The sequence below is a fragment of the Colletotrichum karsti genome (genome assembly GCF_011947395.1).
Source record: "Colletotrichum karsti strain CkLH20 chromosome Unknown Scaffold21, whole genome shotgun sequence".
In the NCBI taxonomy this organism is placed as follows: Eukaryota; Fungi; Ascomycota; class Sordariomycetes; order Glomerellales; family Glomerellaceae; genus Colletotrichum; species Colletotrichum karsti.
This window is the reverse complement of record NW_024065921.1, coordinates 106,512-134,129: the sequence shown is the minus strand read 5'-3', so window position 1 is coordinate 134,129 and position 27,618 is coordinate 106,512. Positions and strand designations below refer to the sequence as shown.

General features: G+C 54.1%; 10 protein-coding genes across 10 annotated transcripts; 7 read left to right on the top strand and 3 right to left on the bottom strand.

Annotated features, from left to right (window-relative positions):
• Positions 1-165: 165 nt before the first annotated feature.
• Positions 166-1,528, top strand: CkaCkLH20_06883 (uncharacterized protein; the record flags this gene model as incomplete). Its single annotated transcript, XM_038889600.1, has 3 exons — positions 166-400; positions 458-605; positions 715-1,528. The coding sequence occupies 3 exons, from the start codon at positions 166-168 to the stop codon at positions 1,526-1,528; spliced, it is 1,197 nt and encodes a 398-aa protein (XP_038744963.1).
• A 2,611-nt stretch (positions 1,529-4,139) lies between these two features.
• CkaCkLH20_06882 (uncharacterized protein) lies at positions 4,140-5,242 on the top strand (the record flags this gene model as incomplete). Its single annotated transcript, XM_038889599.1, has 2 exons — positions 4,140-4,356; positions 4,755-5,242. 2 exons carry the CDS (start codon positions 4,140-4,142, stop codon positions 5,240-5,242), a joined length of 705 nt encoding a protein of 234 aa, XP_038744962.1.
• A 1,159-nt stretch (positions 5,243-6,401) lies between these two features.
• CkaCkLH20_06881 (uncharacterized protein) lies at positions 6,402-7,495 on the top strand (the record flags this gene model as incomplete). Its single annotated transcript, XM_038889598.1, has 3 exons — positions 6,402-6,594; positions 6,643-6,811; positions 6,889-7,495. 3 exons carry the CDS (start codon positions 6,402-6,404, stop codon positions 7,493-7,495), a joined length of 969 nt encoding a protein of 322 aa, XP_038744961.1.
• A 1,426-nt stretch (positions 7,496-8,921) lies between these two features.
• On the bottom strand, positions 8,922-12,352 carry CkaCkLH20_06880 (eukaryotic peptide chain release factor subunit 1; the record flags this gene model as incomplete). The annotated part of the gene is made up of 6 exons (XM_038889597.1): positions 8,922-9,319; positions 9,379-9,747; positions 10,823-11,954; positions 12,014-12,063; positions 12,124-12,208; positions 12,317-12,352. 6 exons carry the CDS (start codon positions 12,350-12,352, stop codon positions 8,922-8,924), a joined length of 2,070 nt encoding a protein of 689 aa, XP_038744960.1.
• Positions 12,353-13,202: 850 nt separating this feature from the next.
• Positions 13,203-13,764, top strand: CkaCkLH20_06879 (uncharacterized protein; the record flags this gene model as incomplete). Its single annotated transcript, XM_038889596.1, has 2 exons — positions 13,203-13,523; positions 13,576-13,764. The coding sequence occupies 2 exons, from the start codon at positions 13,203-13,205 to the stop codon at positions 13,762-13,764; spliced, it is 510 nt and encodes a 169-aa protein (XP_038744959.1).
• Positions 13,765-14,055: 291 nt separating this feature from the next.
• On the bottom strand, positions 14,056-16,091 carry CkaCkLH20_06878 (uncharacterized protein; the record flags this gene model as incomplete). The annotated part of the gene is made up of 5 exons (XM_038889595.1): positions 14,056-14,886; positions 14,958-15,329; positions 15,406-15,535; positions 15,593-15,762; positions 15,849-16,091. The coding sequence occupies 5 exons, from the start codon at positions 16,089-16,091 to the stop codon at positions 14,056-14,058; spliced, it is 1,746 nt and encodes a 581-aa protein (XP_038744958.1).
• A 989-nt stretch (positions 16,092-17,080) lies between these two features.
• CkaCkLH20_06877 (60s ribosomal protein l2) lies at positions 17,081-19,337 on the top strand (the record flags this gene model as incomplete). Its single annotated transcript, XM_038889594.1, has 4 exons — positions 17,081-17,236; positions 18,421-18,480; positions 18,567-19,035; positions 19,114-19,337. 4 exons carry the CDS (start codon positions 17,081-17,083, stop codon positions 19,335-19,337), a joined length of 909 nt encoding a protein of 302 aa, XP_038744957.1.
• Positions 19,338-19,899: 562 nt separating this feature from the next.
• CkaCkLH20_06876 (pfkB family carbohydrate kinase) lies at positions 19,900-21,539 on the top strand (the record flags this gene model as incomplete). Its single annotated transcript, XM_038889593.1, has 3 exons — positions 19,900-20,341; positions 20,463-21,417; positions 21,506-21,539. The coding sequence occupies 3 exons, from the start codon at positions 19,900-19,902 to the stop codon at positions 21,537-21,539; spliced, it is 1,431 nt and encodes a 476-aa protein (XP_038744956.1).
• Positions 21,540-22,070: 531 nt separating this feature from the next.
• Positions 22,071-25,142, bottom strand: CkaCkLH20_06875 (uncharacterized protein; the record flags this gene model as incomplete). Its single annotated transcript, XM_038889592.1, has 3 exons — positions 22,071-24,819; positions 24,876-24,986; positions 25,105-25,142. The coding sequence occupies 3 exons, from the start codon at positions 25,140-25,142 to the stop codon at positions 22,071-22,073; spliced, it is 2,898 nt and encodes a 965-aa protein (XP_038744955.1).
• A 1,366-nt stretch (positions 25,143-26,508) lies between these two features.
• On the top strand, positions 26,509-27,370 carry CkaCkLH20_06874 (C2H2 type zinc finger domain protein; the record flags this gene model as incomplete). The annotated part of the gene is made up of 2 exons (XM_038889591.1): positions 26,509-26,856; positions 26,909-27,370. The coding sequence occupies 2 exons, from the start codon at positions 26,509-26,511 to the stop codon at positions 27,368-27,370; spliced, it is 810 nt and encodes a 269-aa protein (XP_038744954.1).
• Between the last annotated feature and the right edge of the window lie 248 nt (positions 27,371-27,618).

Genomic DNA, 27,618 nt, shown 5'->3' with positions numbered 1-27,618 from the left:
TACCAAGTGCATGCCAGAGATGTCGCCAAGTTCGGAACCGTTCCGCAGTCGCTTCTATCAGGGACAGACTCTGATACATATACAGACGTCCTGACTCTACTGACGCCATGGAGATGAGCTTTCAAAAAGCAATTACTCAACTCATTCGATCTACACTTTGCAGCAATGCATCTCTACTCGAGTCTCATTTTGTCTGGTGCTGCAGTTCTAGTGCAGGCTGGAGGCCTGGTCAACGAGAACTATCTACCCGCACGACACACGCCTCCCAGTGAAGGCATAAGATATGGTCAAGGAACATCGCCCGTCACGACACCCGCCCCAAAGATACGGTTCAGGAACGCAAACCTGGTACCTCGGGCATCCCCAGACACCTGCGGGTTCCTGCAGTTTCCCATCTCAAGTGAGTGATCTATACCCGTATCCTCTGCTCCACGGCCATACCTGACACCAGTGCCAGCCGGGATTCAAGAGTATTACTGCGTCAGTACCACGTGTGTGACCTCTGGGTCGTACTTTGGGTGCACTTCGGAACCGTTCACTGCTTGCTACGATGGCACTGCGAGAATCTGTCAAACAGGCAGGCTGGGATCGAAGACGCGATGTTGGTATGTGCTTCCTCGTCGTCAAGCCCTCAGCCATATACAATGTGGTCCATTCTTCTTCCCCCATGCTACTCGGCAATGAGGTACCATCTTGCTAACGAGAAGTTCTCAGCACCCAGAGTGTCGACGGTTGGCGACCGTGGTGCGTAGCGTACAGAATGACAGACCTACAAGGCACCAACACGTTGATCGGCTGCTACAACACCATGCTGGATGGCATGAACACGAACAGCATATTCTTAGTCTCGGAAACCAGTCTCATTTCCAGGTTGTCTTCCATCTCCTCTACTCCGTCGAGAACCCCAACACCAACCTCAAGCACAACGCCAATCACGTCGACTTCTTCGATATCCATCGACGTAGCGGCTGACCCAACTACTTTGGATAGAGCTTCAACTTCTTCGACCCCGGCCTCCTCAACGACCTCGATTTCTTCGACTATCTCGATTGATGCCGAATCAGACACGTCTTCAACCACCGACACCCCGGCTTCTTCATCTGCACCGGTTGGTGCAATTGTTGGTGGTGTCATCGGAGGCATCGCTGTCATCGGCCTTGGAGTCTTTGCTATTGTATGGCTTGTACTCCGTCGCAAGAGAGCGTCGAATAAGAACGGACCGCCGCCGCCGCCGAACCAGCCCGAGACATCTCAGCCATTTATCGCGAGTCCGTTCAATCAACAGCCTCATCATCAGCAGCAACAGCCCCAATACCAGCCCCAACAGCAGCCGTCGCCGCCGCAGCAGAGCCAAGATCACGCAAGTAAGATGTATTACCAACAGCAACACTCTCCAACTTCACCCCTCCCGGCATACAATCAGACGTCCCCGGTCAATGGTGGTGGTGGCATGTCTCCCAGCACGTACGAAGTCCCAGCTGTCAATACCAAGGGTACCGGTAACAACGCAGCTGAGATGAGTGCATAAAAAACCAAGAGGCTTCACTGTTTGAACTTAGCCTGAATTCTGGCCATTGCTTAAGTCAAGGGTTTGTGAAGGGTTTTCTTCGTAGTATGGTTCATTGGTATTAGTGGTTGAATGCTTCTACCAAGGTCGATTCACCTCTTGACGTCGGCCATATCCGCATCGAATATGTAGTTCAGCATCAAGAATTCTGAAGAAACATGAAGGCAGGAAATGATTTACCGTTCGTCAGATAGCTATGTAAACTTTGGACAGCGCTCTGCCAGACAGCCACTGAGCTGCTGAGGCTGGCCAGGGGTACTTAGAGCAGCGACGAAGAGTTTTGTGCCAGGCCTGAGCTGACCAAATACGGATGCCAGTGGTTTTTTAATTTATTTCAAGGCAACAGCGAGGCCTTTGTTGAACGATTCATGTGCTGCAGGGGTGGTTCGTATGGAGGATCTGAAGGATCGGTATCGCAGGCATCCACGTAGTGGATATGGAGAATACGAGCCAAGACGAAGGACTATGACTGAGTCCTAGAAGGAGAAACGCAAAAAGTTATTTCAGTATCGCGTCAAACCTCCGATGTGACCAGACAGCCGGGGTTTACAGATTTAGCTGGGTCTATCGCTCATTTAGATCAAAACTACTCGTTTTCTTACTCATTTGACAAAACATTCGAGAGTCCCATGAGCAGTTCTCAAATATCTTTTGCTCTGATTTGGCAATGAAGCTCCAGATTGTGTTCTTTCTCGCCTCCGGATTCTCTTCTTTGGTCATGTCAAGGGATCTAAGAGGCAAGCCAGCAGGCAAGACCGTATCGGCGGAGGTCCACGAGTATGACGCAGTCTTGGCTGCTCCTTCGGTAGACTCGAGAGACGACAAGAAGAGAAACATACCTTATTCTACGGTAGAACCCATGGAATGCGTTCGATGCGTGGGAGATGAAGGGAGTAAGTCTTAATAATCTGCCGCTCGTCAATGCTGCCCTCGATCGTTCGTGCAGCACATGAACTAACTTGAGGATCTCAATCATAGTATTTGAGAAATGCTTTGGGTCTGTATCTCGGAACAGCCCCTCCATGTCATGGCTAGAGAAACGGTCATCATCAAAATTGAACATCGGTGCGATCGTGGGGGGCGTGTTAGGCGGAATTGCTTTCGCGGCAATTGCGATTTCCTGCGGCGCGTATATCTATATTGTTGTGAAGATCAACAGAAGGGCAGCTAAACAGAGAAGGCGGGCGAAATTGGCGCATGAAAGGGCATCACAGGATATTCGGCAAGCTCAGTCCTCCGACGTACAACTGGAACCCGGAGAGCGGCAATCTCAGGGCAAAGGAGATCATGGCACAGATCAGCCCGTGTTGTTATCTTCTCAGATTCCCGCTAGTAGTGTATGAATGAGTGGCGTCGGAAAGAAACATACTTCTGGTTCAGGACATAAAGGTGGAAGATGGTCAACAGGTGTCGAAGGTTCTAGCCCAAAAGAGGTCGGCTTGAGACTAATCCAATTTCAATTGCTCTTCAGAGCCCGAGCAGCAGTGCGGGCTTTTCAATATCATGGGTTTTATGATCTTTATTTGACGAACCGGAGTAACTAATGACATTTTTTGCAAGTTAGGGAGCAGTCTACAAGAGTTAGGTATAATATGGGGATGTCACTCCAAAGCAACAGCCCAAAGTCTTCGGAAGATGCCTCCATCGCTTAGATGTAACGCTCGAAATTATTCGCATGTAGTGATATCTATCAGAATCTTTTCCTCGTTTACGGATACCAGAACTTCACAGTCCACTCAATACCTTAGCTCACAGCCTCGGGTACGGCAAGGGCCGAAGGCAACCCTCGGGGCTTGAATGCGCCACGTTTGAGCCTCGTCAGTCTAGTTTTTGTCGAATTTTTGGACCCGAACGCTATGTCAACGCCATGTGACTATGAAATAGACGGCTTACGAGGCCAAGGTCAAGGCACCTGCTTTCAAAATGAAGGGGCTCAAGTCCTGGCGCAACCTCACGCCAACCTAGCCGGTCTGCCGATGTTCATTGTCACAACCACAGCAGACCATTCGCAATTGGCCTCGACGTGCAACTCGTTCTTTCATCTTCAGACTTTTACTATTACGTTAAGCGCCCTGGAGGCAAGTGTACCTGCTATCGCAGAAACGTCAAATGAGATTCAAGCATACGCCCCCTGCTATTAGCGCTGCCACTGACGTCGAAGTTTCCCTACATCGGTCCTACCGCCGCCCTAAATATACCATGCTTACATCCCAAGCCACTTCTCCAGTTTACTCGGCATACCACGGACGCCGTTGCATCTACTTCACTTCGTGACATTGCCGATCTGCCTGGTAATGCGCTTCTCTCATCGAACCATTGGACGATCAGCCAGACGCCAATGCTGATGGTTACACCGACCTGCTGCTCCTTCGTCTTACTCCGCCACTTAGTCAAAACGCCTCAGGAGTAATATACTGGAGGATTTGAGGAATAAATCTTTTCTCCTCCCCTCAGAGAGAAGTTTTGCGAGGTTTAGCCCTTTCTCTCCTTTGAGCCGATACCTCAACCACCATTGGTATTCAATGCCGATTAGTGAATTGCGACCGCGTTTACGATGAAAACTGCGATCTTCATGGTCGTCGCCGACGTCTTTGCCGGGGCTATGGCAGCAAGGCAATTAGCTGGGAGCGATCGCATGGCGCGCCGGACCGCGGCGGTAGCGGACTTCGGGCATGGTGGAGACTTTTCGCCGGCCCCGACACCCGGCCCCGCACTTTTTGGCCGAGCCCCGGAGCTGGCCGCCCGATCGCTCGAGCCCGACACTTGCGGCATCGTCACCATGAGCTCAAGTAGGTTATTTTCACTGTGCATGCAAAGATGAGATTCAAAGATCTTCGCCCTGACATTCCGTGCCCTTTTTAGGAACATTTGCCGTTACTTGCGCCAATGTCGCATGTCAAACACAAAACAACTTTATGGGATGTAATAAACAGCCCTTCACCACGTGTTATCCAGGATCCGCTACGACATGCAAAGGAACCGCTCTCGGGCCTGGGGTTCTATGCTGGTAAGTCGCAACATGATCCCCAAAAGACGAAAACAAATCGTGTCGTCGTGAGTGGTTGATAACACGCTCAAAATAGCACACGAACCGCAAACGGGTGGATACCCAAGTGCTTGACTTATTCCAAAGACGCCGACAGAGCGGACTGGAAGAGCCGCTTAACATGCGCACACTCTAGTTTAGACGGCAGGACGGCGTTGACGATGATCGCCGCCACCGCCGAGTCTGCGTTTTTCGGCAGCGGCGGTACGGTGACGCAAACCGATCCAGTGCCAACCGACTCATCACCGGCTGAGACGGGCTCGTCTTCAGGAGGCGGCTCCTCCAACAACACGGGCGCGATAGTGGGAGGTTTTGTCGGCGGTGTTGCTGTGGTGGCCATCGCGGCTTGCGTCATCGTCTGGATGCTCGTCCGGCGGAGGCGGGGAGCGAAGAAGGAGACACCTCCGGCGTCAACCCCGGGCCAGGACTCTTATATGACTGGCCAGCCGTACGTCCCTTCTTTGACGCCACAACAACATTACGCGGGAAACGAGGAACAGTACAAGTACCAGTCCGTGCCGCCTGGCGTTTCGCCGCCCCCGGTGATCCACGAGGCACCGGCGGACTCACATCCCCCACCTCAGACATTCCGGGCTGAGCTGGAAGACAGGCCGAGTGATAGAGTTTAAAGTGCGATGTGAGGTTAGCGGGGCGTTTGGCGAATTTGGAAAGAAGATAAAGCATTGAGCATCATCATGGAGAAACAAGCCATGGATTTCTTCAACGTATATACCATTATTTCACACAACTCATAGACTTCAAGACGAGACAAAGAATGCATGATAGTTCTTTCCAGAATTTGAATGGCGTTTGGATATCTGGTGGTGTCGTCGTGATGTATCTAGCTTATGGTTAGGGTTGAATTGACTTTTAACAACAACATGACATCTCTTCCACGTAGCTTCGGGGACGATGTTTCGGGGACCACGCTTCGGGTCGTTCTGATTTCCAGAAAAACGTGGCAGATGCGGAAAGAACAAACGAGTTCTCAGCGCCAAGTGAGGCACAGGAGGCGCGAGCCCTTGTAACGCATACCAACAACACTCTGAGTTTCCTTCGCTTTGTTGGCAGATCACTATCCATCCTGGCGATGTTTGCACACTTGACCGCAATTTCAACACCTGCATCGGAGATTACCCCCTCCTTCCATGATTAACGGTTCAAGTGGTAGAAACTGCAATATGTCCGTGTTTTCTTAGACATCGCCGAAAATCCTGGGCTGCTATTTTTACATCCTCGAACACCCTTTCAGGAGGTCTCCCGCGATTGATGATGTTGAGAAAGCTGTCGCGATGGAATGGACTCTGTAATCCTTGCAGAAAGAATCACGTACATGTTGACGGCCAATTGTATTTCGTGACGAACGTCTTGAGCTGAGAGCCATGCCCTGCTCGAAACACCCTCGACTAGCCCTGGTATCGGGGGAGATTCCTGGTTGTTCGTATGTTCGACCAACAAGAAGACTAGGATTAACACCGGACGTCAGTCAACACATCAGGACCTCTCTAATCACATATAGAACGCGTTGGACCGTGTTTAAGGGGAATTAGACCAGGGTGAGCGTTGCGCCGCCTGTGAACGACTAATATACCAGACAGAGACCTCTCCCAACCTCGCAACGCTCTCTTTGTTCATGAGATGCCAAGATTGTGTCTTTGATGCCTTTGTACTCGGCCTAGACACGAATTATTCGTGGAACCTGAGCGAAAATGCGCCCATCTTGCCCATTTCATCATGCGTCAGCTCTTTTGTTGATCGCTATAAGCGCAACGAGCGCAGCATCAACACATGGACTCGAAGACGCCCGGTATCACGACGCTCGTCCGCGGCGTACTTCACCTCCCGAAGTCTTCAACTTCGGCAAAGCCTCAGCACCATCTCCGACACCAGCGCCGAACGTCCGATACCGAAACGCAAACCTCGCGGCTCGATCGAAAGGATCTGATACGTGCGGCTTCTGGTCTTCATGGGGAGCAAGTGAGTAGCGCATACAACTCCGTATATGAGGCTAAGGCTGACGATTCATCAGGCACCTGGGATCCGCTGATATGCCGGTGGACAGGAGAAACGTGCTCGACGGTGGGCACCGCCTTCGGCTGTCGAAGTCAGCCATATACCACGTGCATCGACACAGGAAGTGCCACGAGCCTGGTATCTATGTGTAGGGATAACTTGCAAGGCGATAGAGAACTTTGCTGGTATGTCGAATCAATCACCCCTGTTGCATGGCGAAGAGCGACCATTAGACCACAGAAACACTGACACGGCCGTGTAGTGTCGAGTCTGACGCGATTTATGGACCGAAATGTTTCGTCTTTGTTCAAAAAGATGGCGAATACGCGACGGTCACGAACCACAGATGCTGGCAAACCGACTTCAGTCAATGGAACGGCATGTATCTCGACACGACCACAGGGAAACCTGGAGAGTCGGCCACATCGGTTGGGCTGACATCCATTTCCCCCGTCTCCTCACTTCATGTTTTCACGCCAGTGAGGTCTTCCACAGCAGCTACTTCAACGGCATCATCGGCAAAAGCAACACAGTCCTCGGGCTCGCCAGTGGGTGCCATCGTAGGCGGTGCCGTTGGGGGCTTCGCTGTTCTGGCTACGGCGGTCTGTGTCATCGTTTGGCTCGTGATCAGAGGAAGGCGACAACAGAAAGTTGAAGATACAACCCCCGAAAGCCCAGGTGCAGATCAGTACTTGGTCCAGCCGAGCATGACATCGCCAACCACCCCGCGCTATCTCAGTGGTTATTACCAGCCGGAAAAGTATCAGCCTGTATCCATGGCCGATCCGAGTCCGTCGTACGATATTCAGAGCCCACCGCCGACGGTCACACAGAGCAGCAAGGCTGGCGACCCAGCGGAGTTGGCTTGAGATTCGAACCATACATAAGGGTTATGAAGAGGGGGAGGGCTGGAAATTGGTTGAGGCTGGAAATTGGTTGAGGCTGGATGAATAGGATGACAGATACCAGGTGAAAAACTTTCTTATTGTATACATAGCTAGAGGTTGGTCATTAGCAATACAATTGCTTCGATGCACTGAAATGAACGAATGCCATTGAATGTGTAAGTTTCATGATCAGACCCAAGCTGACAACAGAGGCAGACTGCTCCAGAGATCCACAACATACGAGGGATCGCGATGGATTCAGCCCGTCAGTCCACCACTCCCTGTCATATATCATCGTGCCAATAAGAAGCATTAATGGGGCGAACCTCCAAGAACTTCAAAGACAAAACGTCAGTCTCGTGTTACCACAGGTAACACCAGGCCGGCCGCTTTTCTCGCAGGGAGCCCCGCTTGCCCGTCATCTCACCCGAGACATTAAGCTGAAATGTCATACTTCCTTTGGAAGACAACAGACAAGGCGGTTCTGAATTTGTGTTGTCCTCTTGCTTCTCAAATCAGGCCCCGAATGCCCATGCCCAAGTCTTGAGCAATTTCCCCCGGTAAAAGTGGAAGAACAAACGAAGACCATCATCAACCACGATGCACCGCTTCTCGCGCCTCCTCCTCTCGGGCCTACGAGCCTTGAACCCTCAGTGTTCCCGGAATCCCGGAACACAGAACACGTTCAACGCCGCCGGCAAAACATCAAGTCGAGCGCCTATTCGAAGACCGAAGCAACACGGCACCTGCGCTTCCGGTTCTGCACCTCGCTCCAGGCCGCAGCCCAGGTCAAGTCTCGACTCCAGCATCGAGCTGCGTCCTTTGCTCCCTGCCGAGTTCGTATAATATCATCGGTGTGGGAAAAGTCTTGGTTATCTTGGAGGCTTCTTTGTTCAAGGTGGAGACCCAAGTCGGTGCCTGCCTGGTGAATGAGGACGTCGACCGGCCAAACCAGCGCAGCAAGCTACTTAGGGAGGTTACTCTCCCGTCTCGACAACAACAGCAGTAGCTCAACACGGCACGGTATAAGCTGGCAGAGTGGCACATAGTAGCCCTCTCAAACGGGGGTCCGCTTTCGGTGCTGCTGGAGGCTCTCAGTTCGAGTGCCTGATATTTTTTCGTTTTCTTTTTTTTGGTCTTCATTTTATGATCGCTAGTATGTTGCTTGCTTGTAATTTATCTCATACATGGTACTTTTGGCTCAGGGATTACTTTGTGCCTGTCTTTTTTGAGATTGTACGCGAAGAGAGGCTACTGAGCGCATGTTGAAGATGGGATGCTGCCGGCTTAGATGGGGCTGGAGTTTTAGAGCAAGATGGACGTGTGCCTTCCCAGGAGCAGATGTATCGCAGTTTTTGGTATTTGACGGCACAGAAAATCATACATGACTCCCTTTCTACAACATCAATCACACACATGCCGCGAACGCCCGTGAGAAACCATCGACGGTCGTAGCAGTCCCCTTCACAGCCATTCCCCCATCAGCATCCCGAATCCAGACATCCCACCTCCTCCCCTCCTCTCCAGAACCCCTGTCACGCACACAAACAGTCATCTCACGCCCACAGTACAGAGGCTGCAGGTTGCGATACCCAAACCACTTCACCCGCTGGCCGAGATGATTCAGGAACCCGAGCACAAGAGCGAGAGACAGCGGTCCGTGGACCAGCGTCGCCGGATGCCCCTCCTGCCTCGCCCACGCCGCGTCGAGATGGATCGCGTGCGCGTTGTACGTCAGCGCGCTGAAGTTGGTCAGGAGGTTCTGGGTCGGGGTGAGCGTGAGGGAGGATGTGGCTTCATGCGGCGCTGGAGGATCTCAAAAGTCAGCCGCGCCGTGGTTTTCACAAATTCACGAGTAGACCTACGTTTTAGACTCCGTCTCGCTGGAGCGGGAGCGTCGATGTCGGGTAGGAAGGCGAGCGTCCTCCGCTCCTCTATCGCAGGACCCGTCTGGGGACCACCACTACGAGCGCCGTACCGCCGCCAGAGGTCAACCCACACCCGGCCCTTCTCAGGCCTCACGTCCTCGACCGTCTCAACACAACCGACGCGCCTCCCGTCCAGGCGCAGCTCGTCCTCCCATGCCTCACGGAAGCGGATCTCACCACCGGCCCAGAGTCGGCGGGTGAAAGAGGCGCCGGGGCAGTGGTCGGGGTCCGTGCCGTCTGGCATCAGCTCCGAGGGCCGAGACTGGAGGGGGAAGTAGACCAGGTGGTGGCCTTGCGGTAGAGGCGCTGCATTTTCAGAGGCGGAAGGAAATTGGAGCGACGCAGGTTTGCGGGACGCTGAAAAGATGTCGGACAGTAAAAGGTTTAAAAGGTGTGAAGGTGTCGGAGAGAGATGATCCGGGATTTCCTTGCTTTTGTGCAGAATCTTGGCAATTCCTGCCTCCAATGAAGGGGTTACATGTTGAGTTGAATAGCTTCGGCCAAAGGCGTGAAGTTGGGGGATGAGCAGCTTCATGGTGAAGATGGATGTATGTGATGACTTATACGGCAGACAGTTGAGTAAGGTGAGAATGATTGTAACGGCTATGCTTGTATCGGTGTTATGACTGTTAACTGCATATGTTCCATCCTATCCTTGACCAGAACGGATCAACATCAGAAGCGTCACTTCAATCCAGAGGCATGTCAAATAGCAAGTTGCAATCCAGGTGCAGTGCTGGCGGTTCAGCCTTTTGTTGGCAGTGTGACTGAAGCTCGCCATATAGCGTAAGGACACCCGAGCCTCACTGAACCGCTTTGTTCGAGAGCTTCATACTACTAATTCATTTTCGCCTTCCAGTATAGCGAGGAAGGATCGAAAATATAGTATGAGTTTTGTTTGACATCATGTGAAAGCACCCTTCAGAAAAGCACAAGCAGTGAATAAGCAATATATTGAATTCATTCTATCTAGTCGCGAAAAGACGGCCGCCTCCCGACCGCTTTGAATTGTCCTCTATCTACTAGAGGAGTGTCTACTCATGGTTAGTCGTCTAAACAAGTCAATGAGTCGCTGTGACAAACCTGTAGACTAGTTCTCAACTCAAGAGGCCTTCATAACAGACCGAAGCGGGCTCGGGCGCGCCACTTGGTGCGTGAGTTGGGCCGGGCTCGTCGGACATCTGTCAGTCAAGAGCCGACGAGCCGCCACGGGCGCGCTGGCCGGCGCGGGAATGGGCTGCGGCGCCGTGCGCGCGGACTCCTCTTCGACGTTATGCTTCAGAGACGATACTTGAGTCGATCCCTCAATCTCGAGGGATTCGGAAGGTCAATCTGGGATAGTCAGCTTCTGTAGTTTGTGGGCCAGTTCAATTGGACATACCGTCGTAGTAGTCGTCATCGTCATCAACGTCAGCTAACTGCTCAAAGTTCACCTTGTATCGGAGGATACCACCGATACCACCGAATCCCTTGACGAACTGGTTTCCTTCAGTGGAACGGTCCGAAACGAATTCCAGGTTGGTACCGAAATCCTTGTAGTGCTCCGCAATCCACTCGAGGAAGGACTCCTGGGTCACGACTTCCATCTCTTGGCCGGTTTCCTTATCCATGAAGATCTCGCGGTTGGTGGTCTCCTGTTGCTTGGTCGTGTGAAGGAGGTGCTCGGTGCCCTGGCTGTCCTTGAGCTTCCAACGGTTGATCTCCAAGTTCTCGAACACGATCAAAGTCTCAACGGCACCGAGTTCCAGCGCCTTGAGGGTGTCTTCGATACCGTAGCAGACACGACCAGTGTCCTGGCTGATCTCCTCGAAGTACTTTCCGATGAGCTTCTTCTCCTGGATGAACTTGACGTTGCTGAGGGTTTCGGCGGACAGCTCGATAGCCTGGTTGAAGCCGTTCTCACCACCGTACGAAACGTCGACAACCTTGATAACCTTGGTGGCCAGACGACCGTCGAACATGTCGGAGGCGTTGAGATCGTTCTTGAAATCGGCGGAACCAGCAAGAATCAGACCGGCGACGTTGACCTTGTCGTTGGTGATGAAGTTCTGGACGGCCAACTCGGCAACCTTGCGGACGTAGTTGTGGCGCTTTTCCTCACGAAGACGGGCGAAACGCAGAGCGGACTGACCACCACGACCGTGCTTCTTGGGAAGATCGACCGAGAACTTGTGGACGACATCTCTGGTGTTTCCGGAAAGCGTACCGAAGAGAGCTCCGTTACCGTCCATGATGATGAAACCGAACTTCTGGTCGGACTCGAGCAGCTCGGCCAAAGCCTCGGTGTGGAACTTGTTGTCACAGAGGTAGAGAGAGGTGTTGATGGGCTTGAAGGGCTCGAAGTCGATGTTGACCTTTCTCTCCTTTCCTTCCGAGGTCAAGATTTCACCACAGTAGACGACCAGGCCATTAGGAGGGACCTTGTTGTACAGCTTGAGACGTTGCTGGGTCGAGGTAATGGCGGAAAGCACGGACTGTCGGTTGACTCTGGACTTAATGTTGGACGCAGTACCCTGAGAACAAAGGTGTTAGCCGTTGTTCGGTTCGCATGCGGTCGCAGTTCGAGACGTACGTATTCTTCAGCCAACATCTTGGCGGCACGGGAGATCTGATCCTTGGGAGCTGTGGTGGGGGGTTAGTCGACATCGGTCTCGGCGGCGGCGTCGTGGCGGGAAGACGTACGGATGATGAGAGAGATCATGGATGTGCCGTTACCACGAGCCGCCTCGAGGCGCTTGATGAGCTTCTTCACCTTCCATATCTCGATCTGTGTCGCGAAAGCCCATGAAGGGCAACAGTCAGCCTGCAGTCTTTGGAACGCGGGGCAAAAGGAGGGGCTCCACGATGTCGGGGTGGGAAAAAAAAAGCAACATACGTTCTTCTCGGCCTCGTTCGCCTGAGGGTCCGACATCTTGAAAAGACTGAATCAAGAAAGCAAAACTCGAAACCAAAATGAGGATACGCGGTCGCGTGACGGTGAGGTATTTGTCGTCGCGCGGTTCTCCGGGCGGGAACGATGCGTGCGATGCGATGCGGACGGTGTTACAAGGAAAGAAAAGTTGGTGCTCCACGTCGGTAGGTCGATTTTTTGTGCTGTCACCACACAAGGACCTCCATGGCCTGACTGGGTACAGAGGACACGCCCAATCCCGTGGTAGGGCGCTAGACCGCAAGCGAGTCATATTTGCGCTGGGTGCCTGGCCACTCAGCAATGGTAACCACCCCGAATACTCCATTTTGCCTGTTCCCGCACGTGCCGTCGTCATTCTGGAGCCGCCTCCGTGGTTCACTAGAAGTTGTGATGGTTTCCATTTCACTAGCCATATTTGAGATTATTTTCATTATTTTATTTTGAAGCTAAGTGAATAGAACACCAGTCGTGAACATTTGATTGTCAATGTTTCTGGCGGGGTACGTAGCAATGTCCTGCAGGCAGAGAACCAGATGGCCAAATTTGAGACAAAGCCATGTGTTCGTGTTAGTTGTCCATCCAACCCCACTCGATCTTTCCAGAGCGAGTTGGGCAAATTAGTGCCCTGAGCTGAAAAACGACCGATGACCTCAGCTACCGACCGACCTATGCAACTAAGAAAACGTAGACCCTCTTTTGGTGCATGATAACCCGCCATGCACCTAACGAGCTAACTTTATCGCGACCACCACCACCGCGCTCGACCGTCACCTGTCTAGCTATCCCGACGTCGCAGCGGAAGCTATCACCAACTGCTCCGCCGCCTCAGAAACACGACACACCGCCCATCATGGCCTCCAACATACCGATCCAAGTCGCGGAGACGATACAGACCGCGCACATCAACCGCGCCCCGTCGCCGAACCACGACGTCAACCCTTCCACAGCCGCCTCGGAGAAGGAGCCGGTGACATTAGAACCCGTCTCATCCCATGACGAGCTCGATGATGACGAGCTCGACGACGACATCCCATACAGCGTGGTGAACCCCAAGCCGCGGTCGACAAAGCTACCGCCGATGCCCGACCTGCGGTTCGAGCAGAGCTACCTGCACAGCATCTCCAAGGCCGACACATGGGGCAGGGTAGCGTGGATCACCGTGAGAGACCAGGTTGGTGGCTTGCAAGCGCTCTACGTGAGGCTGGAATGCTGACACAGTGCAGGTGATGATGCCATTGGCGCAGGGCGTCGTTTATAACTTATTTCTGATCGGCTGGCACCACTGGAACAAGAACGCCCAAGTCCACGGCGGCTCCATCGGTGCAAGGGTACGCAGGTGGTGGTATGGGGTGAACAACTGGAAGCTGCCGCCACAGAGAAGCAACAACTGGAACCTCAAGAAGGAGTTGTGATGAGAAGGGAGCGATGGAATGGGAAAAAGACACGAATGATATGGTATCTGTAAAACTAAACGAACAGGTGCAGAGCCATTCTGCAACCTGGGTACTCTTTGGTACCTTCGCATTGCTAAATGCGTGAAATATCCATGGCACTGACCATGATACCGTCTATGGAAGAGCAGTTGCTCGTACAAAAAATCGCCCCATCATTCCGTTGTGTCCGTTCATTTAGCCGTACTCCATCTGGGAATTTTGCCGCCAAACGCCTTAATAACCGTGAAGATCATACACTCTGCTTGAATTCTACTCGTGAGAGCCAACGTCCACGGTCTGCGGCAAGGACTGAGGCTTGTCTGGGCTTCCTCTAAAAGCCAGAGAAGTCTGTCCTGCACCAGGACTCAGGGGCTGCTTGTTGGTAGCCACGTTGATCACGGGCTCGGGCGTCTTTTCCTTGGGTTTGGCGATGATCTCATCCGCAGGTTCGCTGCTGGCTTTTCCGTCCTCTGGAGCAGGCGTAACCATCGTCGTCTTGGCTGAGGTCGGTGACTTCTTGACCGACAGCTTGACGATCAAACTCTTCTTTGGTTCCTCAACCACGTCGTCATCTAGCATCTCTACGTCTTCGTCCGAGTCGTCTTCTTCTTCCTCACTCTCGTCCGGAACGTGGTCTTCCTCGTCATCGCCAAGGTCAGGTTCACTGTCGTCTTCATCCTCATCTGTCGTACCCTGACCACGAGAGCGAGTGCCTTTGGATGACCAACCGTTTGTGCCGTGGTTTACTGCCGCAGCTCTACGCGGCCTGCCAGTTGCGCCTACGCCAGGAGATGGCTGACGAGAGTCACCAGAGTCTCCGTTGACACTGCCGGCCGCGCTGCTTGCGTTGAGTCGAGTTGGAGCTTTAATCTGCCGCCCACTAGCAGTCGTGACTGGCCCAGCAGGTTCTGCGGGCGTGTTGGTGCCGGTGTTGCGTGCTGAGCGTCTGTAAGACGAGTCCGTGAGGAAGTCGTCCTCGTCCTCGTCGTAGTTGTATCTGACCCTCTTGCCTCTAGTGCGGCCCTCGTATGTGGAGAAGCCAGGCTCTGGGCGCTTGAAACGAGCCTTTTGGGCCTGGCGGTATTCTCTGCGTCTGCGTTTCTGTGAAGGTTTTAGCTTGCATGCTTGGGTCGTGAGGAGCTCGGGCGCGTAGCCCCATAACTGCAACATACCTCCTCTGTGGCCTCGAACCGAGGAATGGCCTGCATCATCTGGTTCGCAAGCCTCCTGGCCTTGGGCCCGCCATCCTTAGTCTCCAGCTTCTCTGCAAGGGCCTTGATCTCGTCGATTGATCCTGCCACTGACCACCAGGTGCGGTTGAAGCCGGCCGGATTGCTTTCTCTGTACACACGGAAAGCGGTGTCGTCCAAACCCTCGACCAAGAAGTAGCGTCTCTTGTCACTATCAGAGCCCCACGGCTGGACGGAGAGTGGTTGGTTCAAGTCGTCTTCGTGGCGGTTGCCCTTATAGGACTTATTGATAATCGTCTTGACAGTTTCGGAGGCTGAGAGGGACCACAGCGCCAGCGCCCGGAGAAGCGAGAGCTGAAGACATTGTTAGTTGAAATGGTACAGCGACGAGAGCCAAGCATGCACTGGGGTTGCAGGTATTTGTACGTACTCTCTGTGTGGGTGCGAGGGTGTGGAATGTGTTCCCGCCTGATAAAGGATTGACGCCCTTCCACGACGACGGCCACTGAGATTTGTGCGCAGCGAGTGCATCGTCAAGGGCCTTGGAGTATTGGCCAGCCCTGCCACATCAATTAGCATCCTTCACCGACCATATATGGGTTGGCGCATCGACGTACTTGACGTCCTGTTTACGGTTGAGAAGCAAGAACAGGAGGGCGCAGAGGAATGCTTCGACTCGTTCGCCAGGTGGGTTGTCGATGATATCGCGCTCGAGCTCTTGTGGACCAAAGTTGGCTAGTGACTTGGGGAAAGCTTCGTTGAATCGGCTGCGGAACATCACAAGGAACTGGAGGTGCGTTAGCAGGCCCTATGACGTGGGGGGACGCGACAAGTCGCGTAATTTTGCGCGAATCGACGCGATTATCGACGTACTGCGATGTCTGGGTTGTCCTCGAAGGCATTCTCATGAGGAGGGGAGGGCGATCGCTTGCGCGGAGGCGGTGAAGCTTCCTTCTTGCCGACGGAGGGCTTCTTGCCTTTGGCGAGCTTGGGGAAGAACTTCAGAATGCCATCCTTCTTAGATTCAGGCTCGGGAGCAGCGTCGGACTCGATGTCCGATGGGGGCGGCGATAGCGATGACAAGGACGACAGGTCAGAAGAGTCGTCGTCAGCCATCTTGCGATTTTTTTCTCCGTGACGATGGCCGATGTGTGTGTTGTTGGGAATTTGATGGTGGTGGGTGTCGCGGTGGTTGAAGTAAGGTGCGGTGGGTGGAGGTTTGGGCGCGACGGTGTATGTCCAGCGAAGAAGTTTCGAACAACGCCCACCAGCGGAACTAATTAAACCACGCCTAGAGCCGCACGTTCTTTGGGTCCTCTCTGATAGGTCCGAGTCATTTAAATTCTAATATGCCTCCCTACAACGACGTGCTTTCTCCAAAACCAGACATCAAAGACCTGGCCAGCCGCATCTGATGATACGCCTTTCTCCAAGCCCGCTGCTTTCTCGTGCTGCTCGTTGAGCCGTTTTATCCAATTATCCTGTTTGCGCGCCGAGAGGATTACGCTTCAATAGTCTTGCCTTCATCGTCTTGGAGCACCCACGTCGGCCCTTCGGCCGTACCCCACATCAGCAGTCACTCCCGTCCGCAGGCACCCTGGGCGCGACAAACCTTCTCCTCAATATCAATGTCCGCCTGCAGAATGTCCATGACACCGGATCAGAGGCTTCTTCAATGTCGTGGTCGTTAACAGATTCTCCATCGCTGTCGTAATCGCAGTGGTGCACAGAAGTGGACTGGCGCGTAGCTGTGACACCCCTGCCGTATGCACGCAACTGCTGCGTGCATGGCACTCGTCCTGCCAACTTTGATTCTCGCACCTATCCGGGTGGCCAAAATCGATGCTATTCCCGTCGGCGATGCTTGTCAGACTTCTTTGTCGCGGCCAGCTGAGTTGACGATTCATTGGCCCTAAACCGTGTGGTAGACGCCTCATGCTCGGATGTCGACAGGATAGCCATGTATTTTCGCGGTGATAGTCGCCTCTTTTTCGTGTCGTGAAGGCGATGCCAGCTCTTCTCAATCCGAGGTCGGATGTTTGCTCCATTCGCGAAGCATTCCTCCGTGGTCCCCATACCTGCCCACTGCCTAGATCACATGTCACATGACCGTGCAGCATTACCTTCACCCAGCCATTCGCAACCCACGCAACTTTGCATTTGGGGGCCCAACCAAGCAGAAAAGTGAGGCTATCGCCGTGCAACTGACGTGCAGTAGGCTCTCCATCGTCACCAACTCCCGTGTCGTCCTCATCGTCCTTGTCGAGTTCATTCGGCCCATCACGATACCAATGAAAAATGATGCTGCTAGTAGACCCAATGCAGACTTGATAAGCTGCGCACTGCACAGCATCTAGTTGCAAAACCATATTCGTGGTAGAATCTGTGTGGTCTTTCTTTGGCGTCTCACTAGAGGTAACCAGGCCAGGATGACGATCACTCGCAACCGTACACGCTGATCCCCGCGCTTGATTGACCGAGGTCTAACTCATAAAAAGACACTCATCGTCGGTTCGGATGAATCTTGAAATGAGAACATCTCAAAATTGCAAGATAACGCTCCCTCATCTAGGATGACTCCGATGACGTTGATCGCTGGACCACATCGTGCCGCCCAAAACCCTGGGGCGTAACCTCGCCGAAATCCCGCGAGCCGTCTCTTAATCGTACCCGCCCGCAACACACGTCGAACGCATTCGATTTCATCAACCTTGACGAGAGATTTAGCAAATGCAACCACCCACGGAGCGCAGAAGTTGATGAGAACAGAGGGAAACCATTCAAGCTTTGATGCATTACGATGATTGTGCATCCGAATATTCATCATTTCTCCCTCACCATGCGGAGTAGGTTTCCGTCGTGCACGTCGCCGTCGACCGTTATTGCGAACGCAGGACCGATGAGGCCGAAATCCGGACGTTCCTGAGGTGAGGGTAAAGTGCGGAGATCGTGACGCGATGCAGGCGTTCGACGGGGTCGAGGCTGACCAACAGCAGTGGGGTGGTGGGGCTCGCATTTTTGCCCGTCCGTGCTTCTTTTTACGGTGGACTGGGGCCGAAACTGACCGCGCGACCCTTTCGTCCCCGATCATTAGGGTCAGGTGATCAAGCACGTGCTCTAGCGAGAGCCCTCCGAAAGTCCACACAAGCCTGGTACGAAAATTCCCTTAGGTCTCTCGATCTATCTGAATTTCGCAACCATCACCACCGTCGACAACACCTAGCCCTCCGACCGCCAGAGGACTGCCAAAATGGGTCGCGTTGTAAGTAATTGCTCTATTGACACTGGATCATCATCACGAACAGACATTCCGACGCATTCTCGACTTGCGGCTCGTTGTCGCTACCCCGAAATTTCCTCGATATCGAACCCTACGAACTTTTTTAATTTCACCGATCACGAACTTTCGAAGATGGACATTGGGCGCTGACACTCTCTCCTCCAGATCCGCAACCAGAGGAAGGGCCGTGGAAGCATCTTCACGGCCAACACCCGCCTGAACAAGGTACGACCCGAAACCATCCCACCGAATTTTGCGCGCACCGGCCGCGCGGCCCACGACAATTTTTCCTAACGATTGTCAAATTATAGGCCCCCGCGAAGTTCCGCAACCTCGACTATGCCGAGCGTCACGGCTACGTCCGCGGTGTCGTGAAGGACATCATCCACGATGCCGGCCGTGGTGCCCCCCTGGCCCAGGTCGTCTTCCGTGACCCCTACAAGTTCAAGCAGCACACCGAGACCTTCATCGCCAACGAGGGCATGTACACCGGCCAGTTCATCTACGCCGGCAAGAAGGCCGCCCTCACCGTCGGCAACGTCCTTCCCCTTGGCTCCATGCCCGAGGGTACCGTCGTCTCCAACGTCGAGACCAAGATCGGCGACCGTGGCACCCTCGGCCGCACCTCCGGCAACTACATCACCATTGTCGGCCACAACCCCGATGAGGGCAAGACCCGCATCAAGCTCCCCTCTGGTGCCAAGAAGGTCGTTCACAGCGAGGCGAGAGGAATGATCGGTATCGTTGCCGGTGGTGGCCGTACCGACAAGCCCCTGCTGAGTATGTTTTTCTCCCGGTGGATTCGGTCGCGGAACGATGGCGGATGAGAGGAACAGATTGCTAACGACTCATCTACAGAGGCTTCCCGCGCCAAGCACAAGTTCGCCGTCAAGCGCAACAGCTGGCCCAAGACCCGTGGTGTTGCCATGAACCCCGTTGATCACCCTCACGGTGGTGGTAACCACCAGCACATTGGTAAGGCGTCGACCATCTCCCGCTACGCCGCCCAGGGACAGAAGGCCGGTCTCATTGCTGCCAGACGTACCGGTCTGCTCCGTGGTACCCAGAAGGTCAAGGAATAAATGTCATAGTCTGGCTGGATTTCAGGGTTCCATTGGGTTGGTGTTATGCGGCTGGCATCTTTTGAGGGTACTCGCGAGGGCAGTTCACCTGGTAGCTCGTCGGCAAGTACAAAAAGGCATTTTGAGCATTGAATGAACAAGCCATGATTCCCCCCCCGTCGAGAGGGTGAAACGTGTAATGCGGGACCAAGAATCGTGACGAGTGAAAGAGAAGAATGGCCGGAGTTTTGCGCCGCACGAAGCTGATCATATCAAAAATGGGGTTATGGACTTGTCACACGACGAGGAAGGAGAGTTGGAGGCGGAACGAAACGGCTCTAGCTGCCTTACGTAGTTGATGCCCTGGTAACATGGGCTCATCAATCTGAATTATTATGCATCAGGAAAGCCGCGCCATCTCGTGACAATTCGGTCAGTCGGTAAGTGGCATGATCTGACTTGTGAGCATCGACCACAAAAACCGCTGAAATCCCCGTCTCGGGATTCCCCAGATTCCATCTCCAAAATCTACAGAAACCGAAGTCTCATTCAAAAGAAAGAAGTCGACCAATCGACCACCAAGATGTCCGCAGTCACCGCCTCGTCCAGGTGTCTCACCCAATACCGATGTTGCAGCAACACAACGGCCCTCAGACGACTCGCGGCAATCCCACCTGCACTCAACGCAACGGCAACGGCGACAGCAACACCGACAAGAACCTTTTCGACTCGCCCCACCATCCCTGTCACCGTCCTCCCTGCGGCGAGCTCAGCTGCCCGCCCTCAAGCACGTTTCTCCCACCACCCCACCTCCTCCGACACCAGATCCAACCAGCAGTACCCCACCATCACCTCCTCAGCGTCCTACGCCGCCCGCCGGAGCACCAAAATCAAAATCTTTGAAAAGAGCTCCCCCTTCTCCCACCGTCTCTCCCACACCTCCTCCGTACACCCCAGAATACCCCAATTGAACAAAATGGCCTCCAAGGAATTCCGTCTTCTCTGCCTCGAGAACCCTCTGCTTGGTAAGTCTTTCTTCTCGACACAATTGCTGTCGGAAAACGAGGGGTTGAATGCCCCTCCTCGCGCCCAAAAAGTTACCCCTCCCTTAACACCGAGCTTCGTTAACACCGCCCGCCCCTCCAGACATTCAAGCAGTCGGCAGCAAGGACCTCCTCGAAAAGTACGACCTCAAGCCCAACGACGCCATCCTCGCCGAGGAGAAGCACGCCGGCATCTACGAGGACCTCCTCAACAACTACGACGCCAAGCTCATCGCCGGCGGCGCCGCCCAGAACACGGCCCGCGGCGCCCAGTACATCCTGCCCCCCAACTCCGTCGTCTACCTCGGCGGTGTCGGTGACGACAAGTACGCCTCCATCCTCCAGGACGCCGTCAAGACCGCCGGCCTGCGCGTCGAGTACCGCGTCGACCCCAAGATCCCCACCGGCCGCTGCGGCGTCGTCATCACCGGCCACGACCGCTCCATGTGCACCGACCTCGGTGCCGCCAACCACTACGACCTCGAGCACCTCACCCGCCCGGACGTCTGGTCCCTTGTCGAGGGCGCCCAGGCCTACTACATCGGCGGCTACCACTTCACCGTCTGCCCCCCGGCCATCCAGAAGCTCGCCGAGGAGGCCGCCAAGAACGACAAGATCTTCGCCGTCAGCCTGTCCGCCCCCTTCATCTGCCAGTTCTTCAAGGACCCCCTCGACGCCAGCGCCCCCTACTGGGACTACGTCATCGGCAACGAGACCGAGGCCGCCGCCTACGCCGAGGCTCACAGCTGGGGCACCACCGACCTGAAGGAGATCGCCAAGCGCCTCGCCGACCTCCCCAAGGAGAACGGCAAGCGCAAGCGTGTCGCCATCGTCACCCAGGGTACCGAGCCTACCCTCGTTGCCGTCCAGGGCGAGGACAACGTCAAGGAGTACCCCGTCAAGCCCATCGCCAAGGAGCAGATCAACGACACCAACGGTGCCGGTGACGCCTTCGCTGGTGGTTTCATGGCTGGCCTCGTCGACGGCAAGTCTCTCGACGAGTCCGTCGACATGGGCCAGTGGCTCGCTAAGCTCAGCATCCAGGAGCTTGGTCCTTCGTAAGTTTCCCTTTAGATCACTTACACGCGCGCAATGCGAAAGAAAGGTTTGTGCGAGTATCATCATCATTTGCTAACTATCTCTCAGCTACCCCTTCCCCAAGCAGACCTACTCTGCTTAGATCTCAGGCCTCTAGCCTACAAATAATGCCATTGGCATTTTCGTCCATTTCGACAGTCTGGCGTTGAGGGGGTTCAAGGGAAAACGGTTTCAACAACGGCGTTGGCTCCTGAGGAGCTTAAATGAGTGGCAATAGCACTTGCATCAACTTGCAATATGGGCTTGACATCTTCCACGATCCGAGCCCCGGGTCATGAAATAGTAAACAACGGAGGACCAATTCGGCTGAAAGAAAGAACGGCCAGATTGAAATATTCCCAGACCAGTCACCTCCGTGTCGTGTGAAACCCGTCCAAGAAACAATTCGTGAGAGCAAAACGATTATCCGGCGAGTGGTTGGCACCTGAGTGGTAGCCATTTCCCTGTGTGGTTGGTCAGCTTTCGAGTTCACCAACAAGAGCTCACATCATGCTCACATCGCAATAGCAAAGATGGTAAGTTCATCTGCCAACCGCGCGGCTCATGGAGTTGAGCCGCGTAGGCTGGACTTGAGTTTTCAAAGAGCAAGTCATGGACTCCCCCATCTGATGCTTCACCGACGGAGATTCTGTCCTGAAGCGCGTCTCATCTCGTCAGCCATGGCGGACTGGAGAATCATGTCATTGTATCCCGCGGTGTAGCCGTCAGTAGCAGCCCCTCCGTTGTTCCTGACCAGGTTCTTGTAGTGGGTTGGGTCCTCGGTCATGTGGGCAATGGGGCCCCTTCCGAAGGCGGTCGTCGCGGTGTACGCGATCCCGTTGCACGGGGTGCCCTGGTAGATGCTGCTGTTGTTGGAGAACTGGCTGCTGTTTGACAAAGGAAGGTTCTCTCCACTCTGGGGCACGCTGGGACTCTGTGGATGCTGCAGCCGAGATCCGCTCATGTTGCGCGCGTGAGTAGAAGCCGCGCGAGGTTGCAGCGAGCTGGGACTGACCTCCGCGTACGGACTGGTCCATAGTCCGTAGCTTCCGGAGTAATCGCGGCTCGTAGATCTAGAGTCAGGCCGCTGCTTGCCAAAGGCTTGGAGCAGGCGGTCCTGATGGGCCGTCATACCGTCTGGGGTACCAGCATACCGCTGTTGCTGCTGCTGCGACTGCTGCGGCGGCCGAGACATGTACTGACCATCCTGCCCATCTCCAAAAGGATCATCGAGCAGGCCGATGCTAGAGACCTGAGCGTTTCTGTTTGGAACGCCGGCATCAAACGACTTCCTAGCAGCTGCATCCCGGGCGGCACGGTCTGGTGGCGTCAGCTCGGAGTTCTTTCCGTGCGGTGTGGGCGTGTAGATCATGTTCCATGGCAGGCTGGGGAACGTCTTTCCAGTCGCTGATCCAAGTGCTGGTGGACTGTTGGTCGGGGGCACACCAAATACCTCGTTGGCCATAGTCGAGTTCATCCCGTACGAAGTGTCCTCGGGGCTCTCGGCAGGAGAATCGTGATTAGCGATGGGAGGCATGAGGAAGTCGTTGACCATATTCAACATGTCGGCATCAGAACTGAAGTCATACTCGGACTGACCCTGCGTCTGCTTGTTGCGGCCGGGAGTTGACTGTGGTGGCGGCGCACGCGTGACGTCCACATTGGGAGGCGGCATCGAAGATGCTGGTTTCGAAGGCGCCTTTTTGTGAATCCTTGCCCGCGGTGCTTCCTTCTCTACAATGGATGCTTTCGCAGGGGCGGTCTTGTCGACTGCTGTCTGTACGAGTGGCTGCGTCGCTGGTGTCTGAGCTGATGCCATAGGAACGTAGTCTTCCACGAAGTTGAAATTGAGGCCCTTCTCCGACGAGCCTAGGGAAAAGGGGAAGCCATTATCCTCGGCAAGAAAGTATCCGCATTTTATCGTGCTCAGCACCCTGGCAAACACTTCTCGGAGAGCATCGAATCGCCCACCATTATAGTGAACAGCTTCCGGCTTCAGGGTTTGAAAGTCTTCATCGTAGTGAATGCGGCAGCTCGGCGGAAGCTGTGAGTCGTAAAGTGGAAGCATTCCGATGGCTTCCTCATCCTCCGGCAGCAGATAGGGTGTCAACTTGAGATCCTCGCAGGCGTACACCTCGCAAAGAACAGTCAGAGCTTTTGCGAAACTCCTGAACATGTCTTTGATGCAAGGCTCCAGGGCATCTTGCGCGTTCAAAATCTCAGCGCGACAGGCCACGAGCCATGCTGCGTACAAGCGAACGAAGGGCAAAGTGTTCTCCAGCAAAGAGCTGATCTTATCAGCCTCCCCTGCGCCGTCCGCCGATTGATCGCTCCTTGCGTGTCTTTCGGCCAGAGACTCCACCTCCTTCTTAAGAAGTTGGCAAAATGTCGAGAAGAAGCGAGCGTTCAGGCGCAAGAGGAAATGCGAAGACCGCGAAGCAGTAATGGTCCACTTCTCTACAGCCGAGTTAGCGAATGGCAACTGAAAGACGTCAAAGTACTTGCTGGTCATTTTTCTGTTAGAATGATGAAAGGCCGAAATGTTGAGTAGAACCATCTTCTGTAGCATCTCCCGGGTATCTGGGGACTTGATGGCCATCTCCAGCCGATGAATTACTTCCTTCTCCAGCTCCTGGTGCTGCGCGAATGGCTCTCCCTTGTAGAAGTGTGCGTGAAGACTGACGAACCAGGACACGAAAGCCTCCTGGGGACCAGGAGGACGTGGAGGACCTGTGCGACGAGCCGGCGTGGATGGCTGCTGGACAGCTTTCAGCTCGCTTTCCAGGTTAGACTCCGCCACCGGATGAGGTTCTTCGATAGCCAGGGCACGGTAGAAGTGATATATGATATCCAGGTGCTTTTTCTCCTCCAAATAGACCAGGGCCATTTGATGGTGAGCGAAGCCCGAGGTTGGTATGATGTCGTGAGCGAGTGAATAATACGTCAAGGCTGCCTCAGAAGGCACTTTGGGGCGAATTTGGGTTCGGTATCTAGAGAGGTCGCCAAGATGGATGAGAGCCGCGTGGCAGAACATGAGGATGCATCGATGCACGGTCGGCGTAACGTTCGCAATCGGGTTTTCCTCATTCATCTTATCGGCCTTGATGCCCTCCGCAATGCGCAAGAGCTCGGGTATCGGGAAAATGGCGGCGAGGCGCTGGATGTGGGCGATGTAGAAGCCTTGCGACGTCTTCAGGAAGGCCATGTACATTTTGTCCAGCTTGCGCTTCAGCACATTATGCTGCGAGCCTTTCAGACGGAGCCATGCCTTTCGGTATTGGGAGTTGAGTTGGCCATGCGCCCCCCAGAGAGTGGCGTCGACCTTTTCTTCGGTGGCATACTCGAAAGAGTGGAATATGACCGTGATACAATCGAATCGAAGGCTGGGTAGGTTCAGAATTAGCAGGCGCTCCGGCGGGAGAGGCGGCTTCGTACGTACTTCGAAATGATGTTCTCCAAGGACTCGAAGCGCTTAAGTTCGTTCCCTTCCGGATCGGCCTTGAGCTTGTCCAGCTCTTTTGCGAATTTGGCGCGGACTTTCAGCGCATGTCTAAAAGTGGTCAGCATTGGCAAGGAAGGAGGCAACAGTCGCCGACACCTTTCTACGCAGATGCGCCCAAAAGCATCCGCCACCAAATACGACAAAAAAAAACAGTGATTCAACTTACTGCCAGCGCTCCTTTGCTACGTCGATATGGTCGGCCATGGTGGAAAAGCCAGGGTCGAGCCCAGGGTTGGAGGGGTTGTTGTTGCGAAATTCGCGATGGTGTTATGGTGGGAGTAGCGGAACTCCAAAAAATCGACTGTCAGGCAGGACAGAGGCAAAGCAAAAGTGCAAAGAATGAGCCTGAAGCTACGTGCTGTGCTCACACGCTCTCGAAACCGATCCCAAAGTGCGCGCGCGATCCATAACTTGGGAAAAAGTGACAAGCGCTTCGTGGGCGAGAGGACTGCAGGTGCAGAGCAGAGGGCGACGCGATCGGGGAGTCGGAACGAAGGCTTGTGGCGGCACGTACTCGGGGTGATGAGGTCGTCGGGAAAGAAAACATTGGGCGGAGGTTCGGAGGGAAGGAGCGACGAGAGATGCGCCACCCAAAGCAGACATTCAAAAGGGGCGGGCGAACAAGGCAGACACTCGGACAGGAAGGCGGTTCTGCAATCACATAGACACAGAATGGCAAAAGGTAGGAAGAAAGAGGACGGCGACGTCGGGTGTCAAGGAGACGCAAAGAACATCAAGGTATTATGGTAAAGTTGTGTTTCCACCACCTGGGCATCAGTTATTTTGGTTGGAGCCCCTCAACAGCTGCAATTGGCCCGTGCCCAGGGTCCTCCTCCTCGGTGCCTCCTCCTCCTCCTCGTCAGGTCCTCCAGCCCAGGCCCCAGGCTCGTGAGGAGGCGTCTTAACTGAGTTACCTCTGCACAGCCCCTGCCGCGTACCAACGACCGCTGCTTCTTTGTTAGGAGCCCGAGGACCTGAGCCAACCTGGCCCTTGCTTGAAGGTTAGGTAGGTAGGTACCTTACCTCACTACACGTTTATTTTTTTCTGTCGAATACTTTAATCGTAACTACGGACGCTGAGGGTAATGAAAGAAGTAGCAGGGAGGAGCAAGGGCAGTAATCAAGGTAACGAGCAGTAAGGGCAATGTCAGTAGAATCTCATTTCTAAGTGTCTAGGTACTGATTGGCATTTGGATTGATGAGTGATGACTGAGGTGACCTGACTTTCCGTCGGCTGGGGTCTTTGACCGTCAGTGCCCCACCGCCGAACCGTCGTCGCCCTGGTCTTTGATCTTCCACCGCCCAAAACATTGGATTCCAATTGAGTCGCTATTGTTCGCTACTTTACGTCCCGTCTCCTCTGGTCTTACCAAAGTTACACGGCTTGATAGCTCACTACCTATATTTGGTTGGTATCTGACTTCAATCGGACTTGAGCCTCATCCATGCTCCTGCCCGCTCCTCTCAAGTTCTAAATACAGCACCGCGGCTTTTCGGGGGCGGATTCTGTGGCGACCTTGCAACCTAAGTAAACAAACCCCCCTTCCATAGAACTCACATTGCACTCAAGATGAAACGCTCACGAGAGGACGAAGAGGAGCCATTCGCCGCCGACAACGACCGTAATAGCCCGGCGGTTAGTCTCGATGAAGGAGGGAGTCGGGCGACCAAGATTGCAGAGCTAGAAACTTCCGCCGTGTCCTCGGAGGATTTCGCCATGAGATGTTCACTGCCGCCTCATCGAGATGCCATCGCGTTCAAGTCGTATGATGAGTATGAGGCGCATTACATCAAGACGCACACGAATCGATGTCTGGAATGCGGGAGAAACCTGCCGTCGGAGCATCTGCTTAACGTGCATCATGAAGAGTGTCACGACTCCTTTGCGGCCGTAAAGCGGGAAAGGGGCGAGCATACGGTGAGACAACCCTTCGCCCTTAGCTTGTGATAATATCACTGACAAATCGCAGTACTCCTGCTTCGTCGAGGGCTGCGAGAGAAAGTGCATGACCCCGCAGAAGCGCCGCATGCACCTCATCGACAAGCACATGTATCCCAAAAACTTCTTCTTCGCGGTGACGAAAGAGGGGATTGATGGACGACGCTCACTGCTCGTAGAGGGAGGACATCATCGACGGAAATCATCCACCGCGGTCGCCAGCAAGGAGTCGAAGCGCAAATCAAGCATCTTGGAATCGTCTTCAACGCAAGGTGAGACTAAGATGGAAGTGGACGAGAAGAAGGGTGGCAAGGAGGCTCGGGCAGCATCGTCCTCGGGGCAAGCGACACAGCCAACAACGCAACCGGACCCGACAGAACGTCCAGATACGGACATGGAAGACCTGGCAGGCGCAATGTCGGCGTTGCAATTCGTTCCGAACAGCGTGCGGTTTGGACGAGGCGGCGGGCGAGCAGGATTTGCAAAACGATGAAGACGTCACGAAGCACAGCACTATCTTGATTAGCGTTCAGGTCATAATGATACCAAAAACGGTCAATTGAAAGGATCACTACCTCTTTGCAGCAAACGATATCCCGAGTATCTCTCATACTCTGGGTAGGGTTGGATCCTCCATAACGCCAAACGCCTATGCCCCACGATGTTGTTGTTGCCGAGTCAAGCCTTGTCGCCGTACAGACGAGATCGACCTGTCCACGGTTGATTTGTCAATGGTCTCAA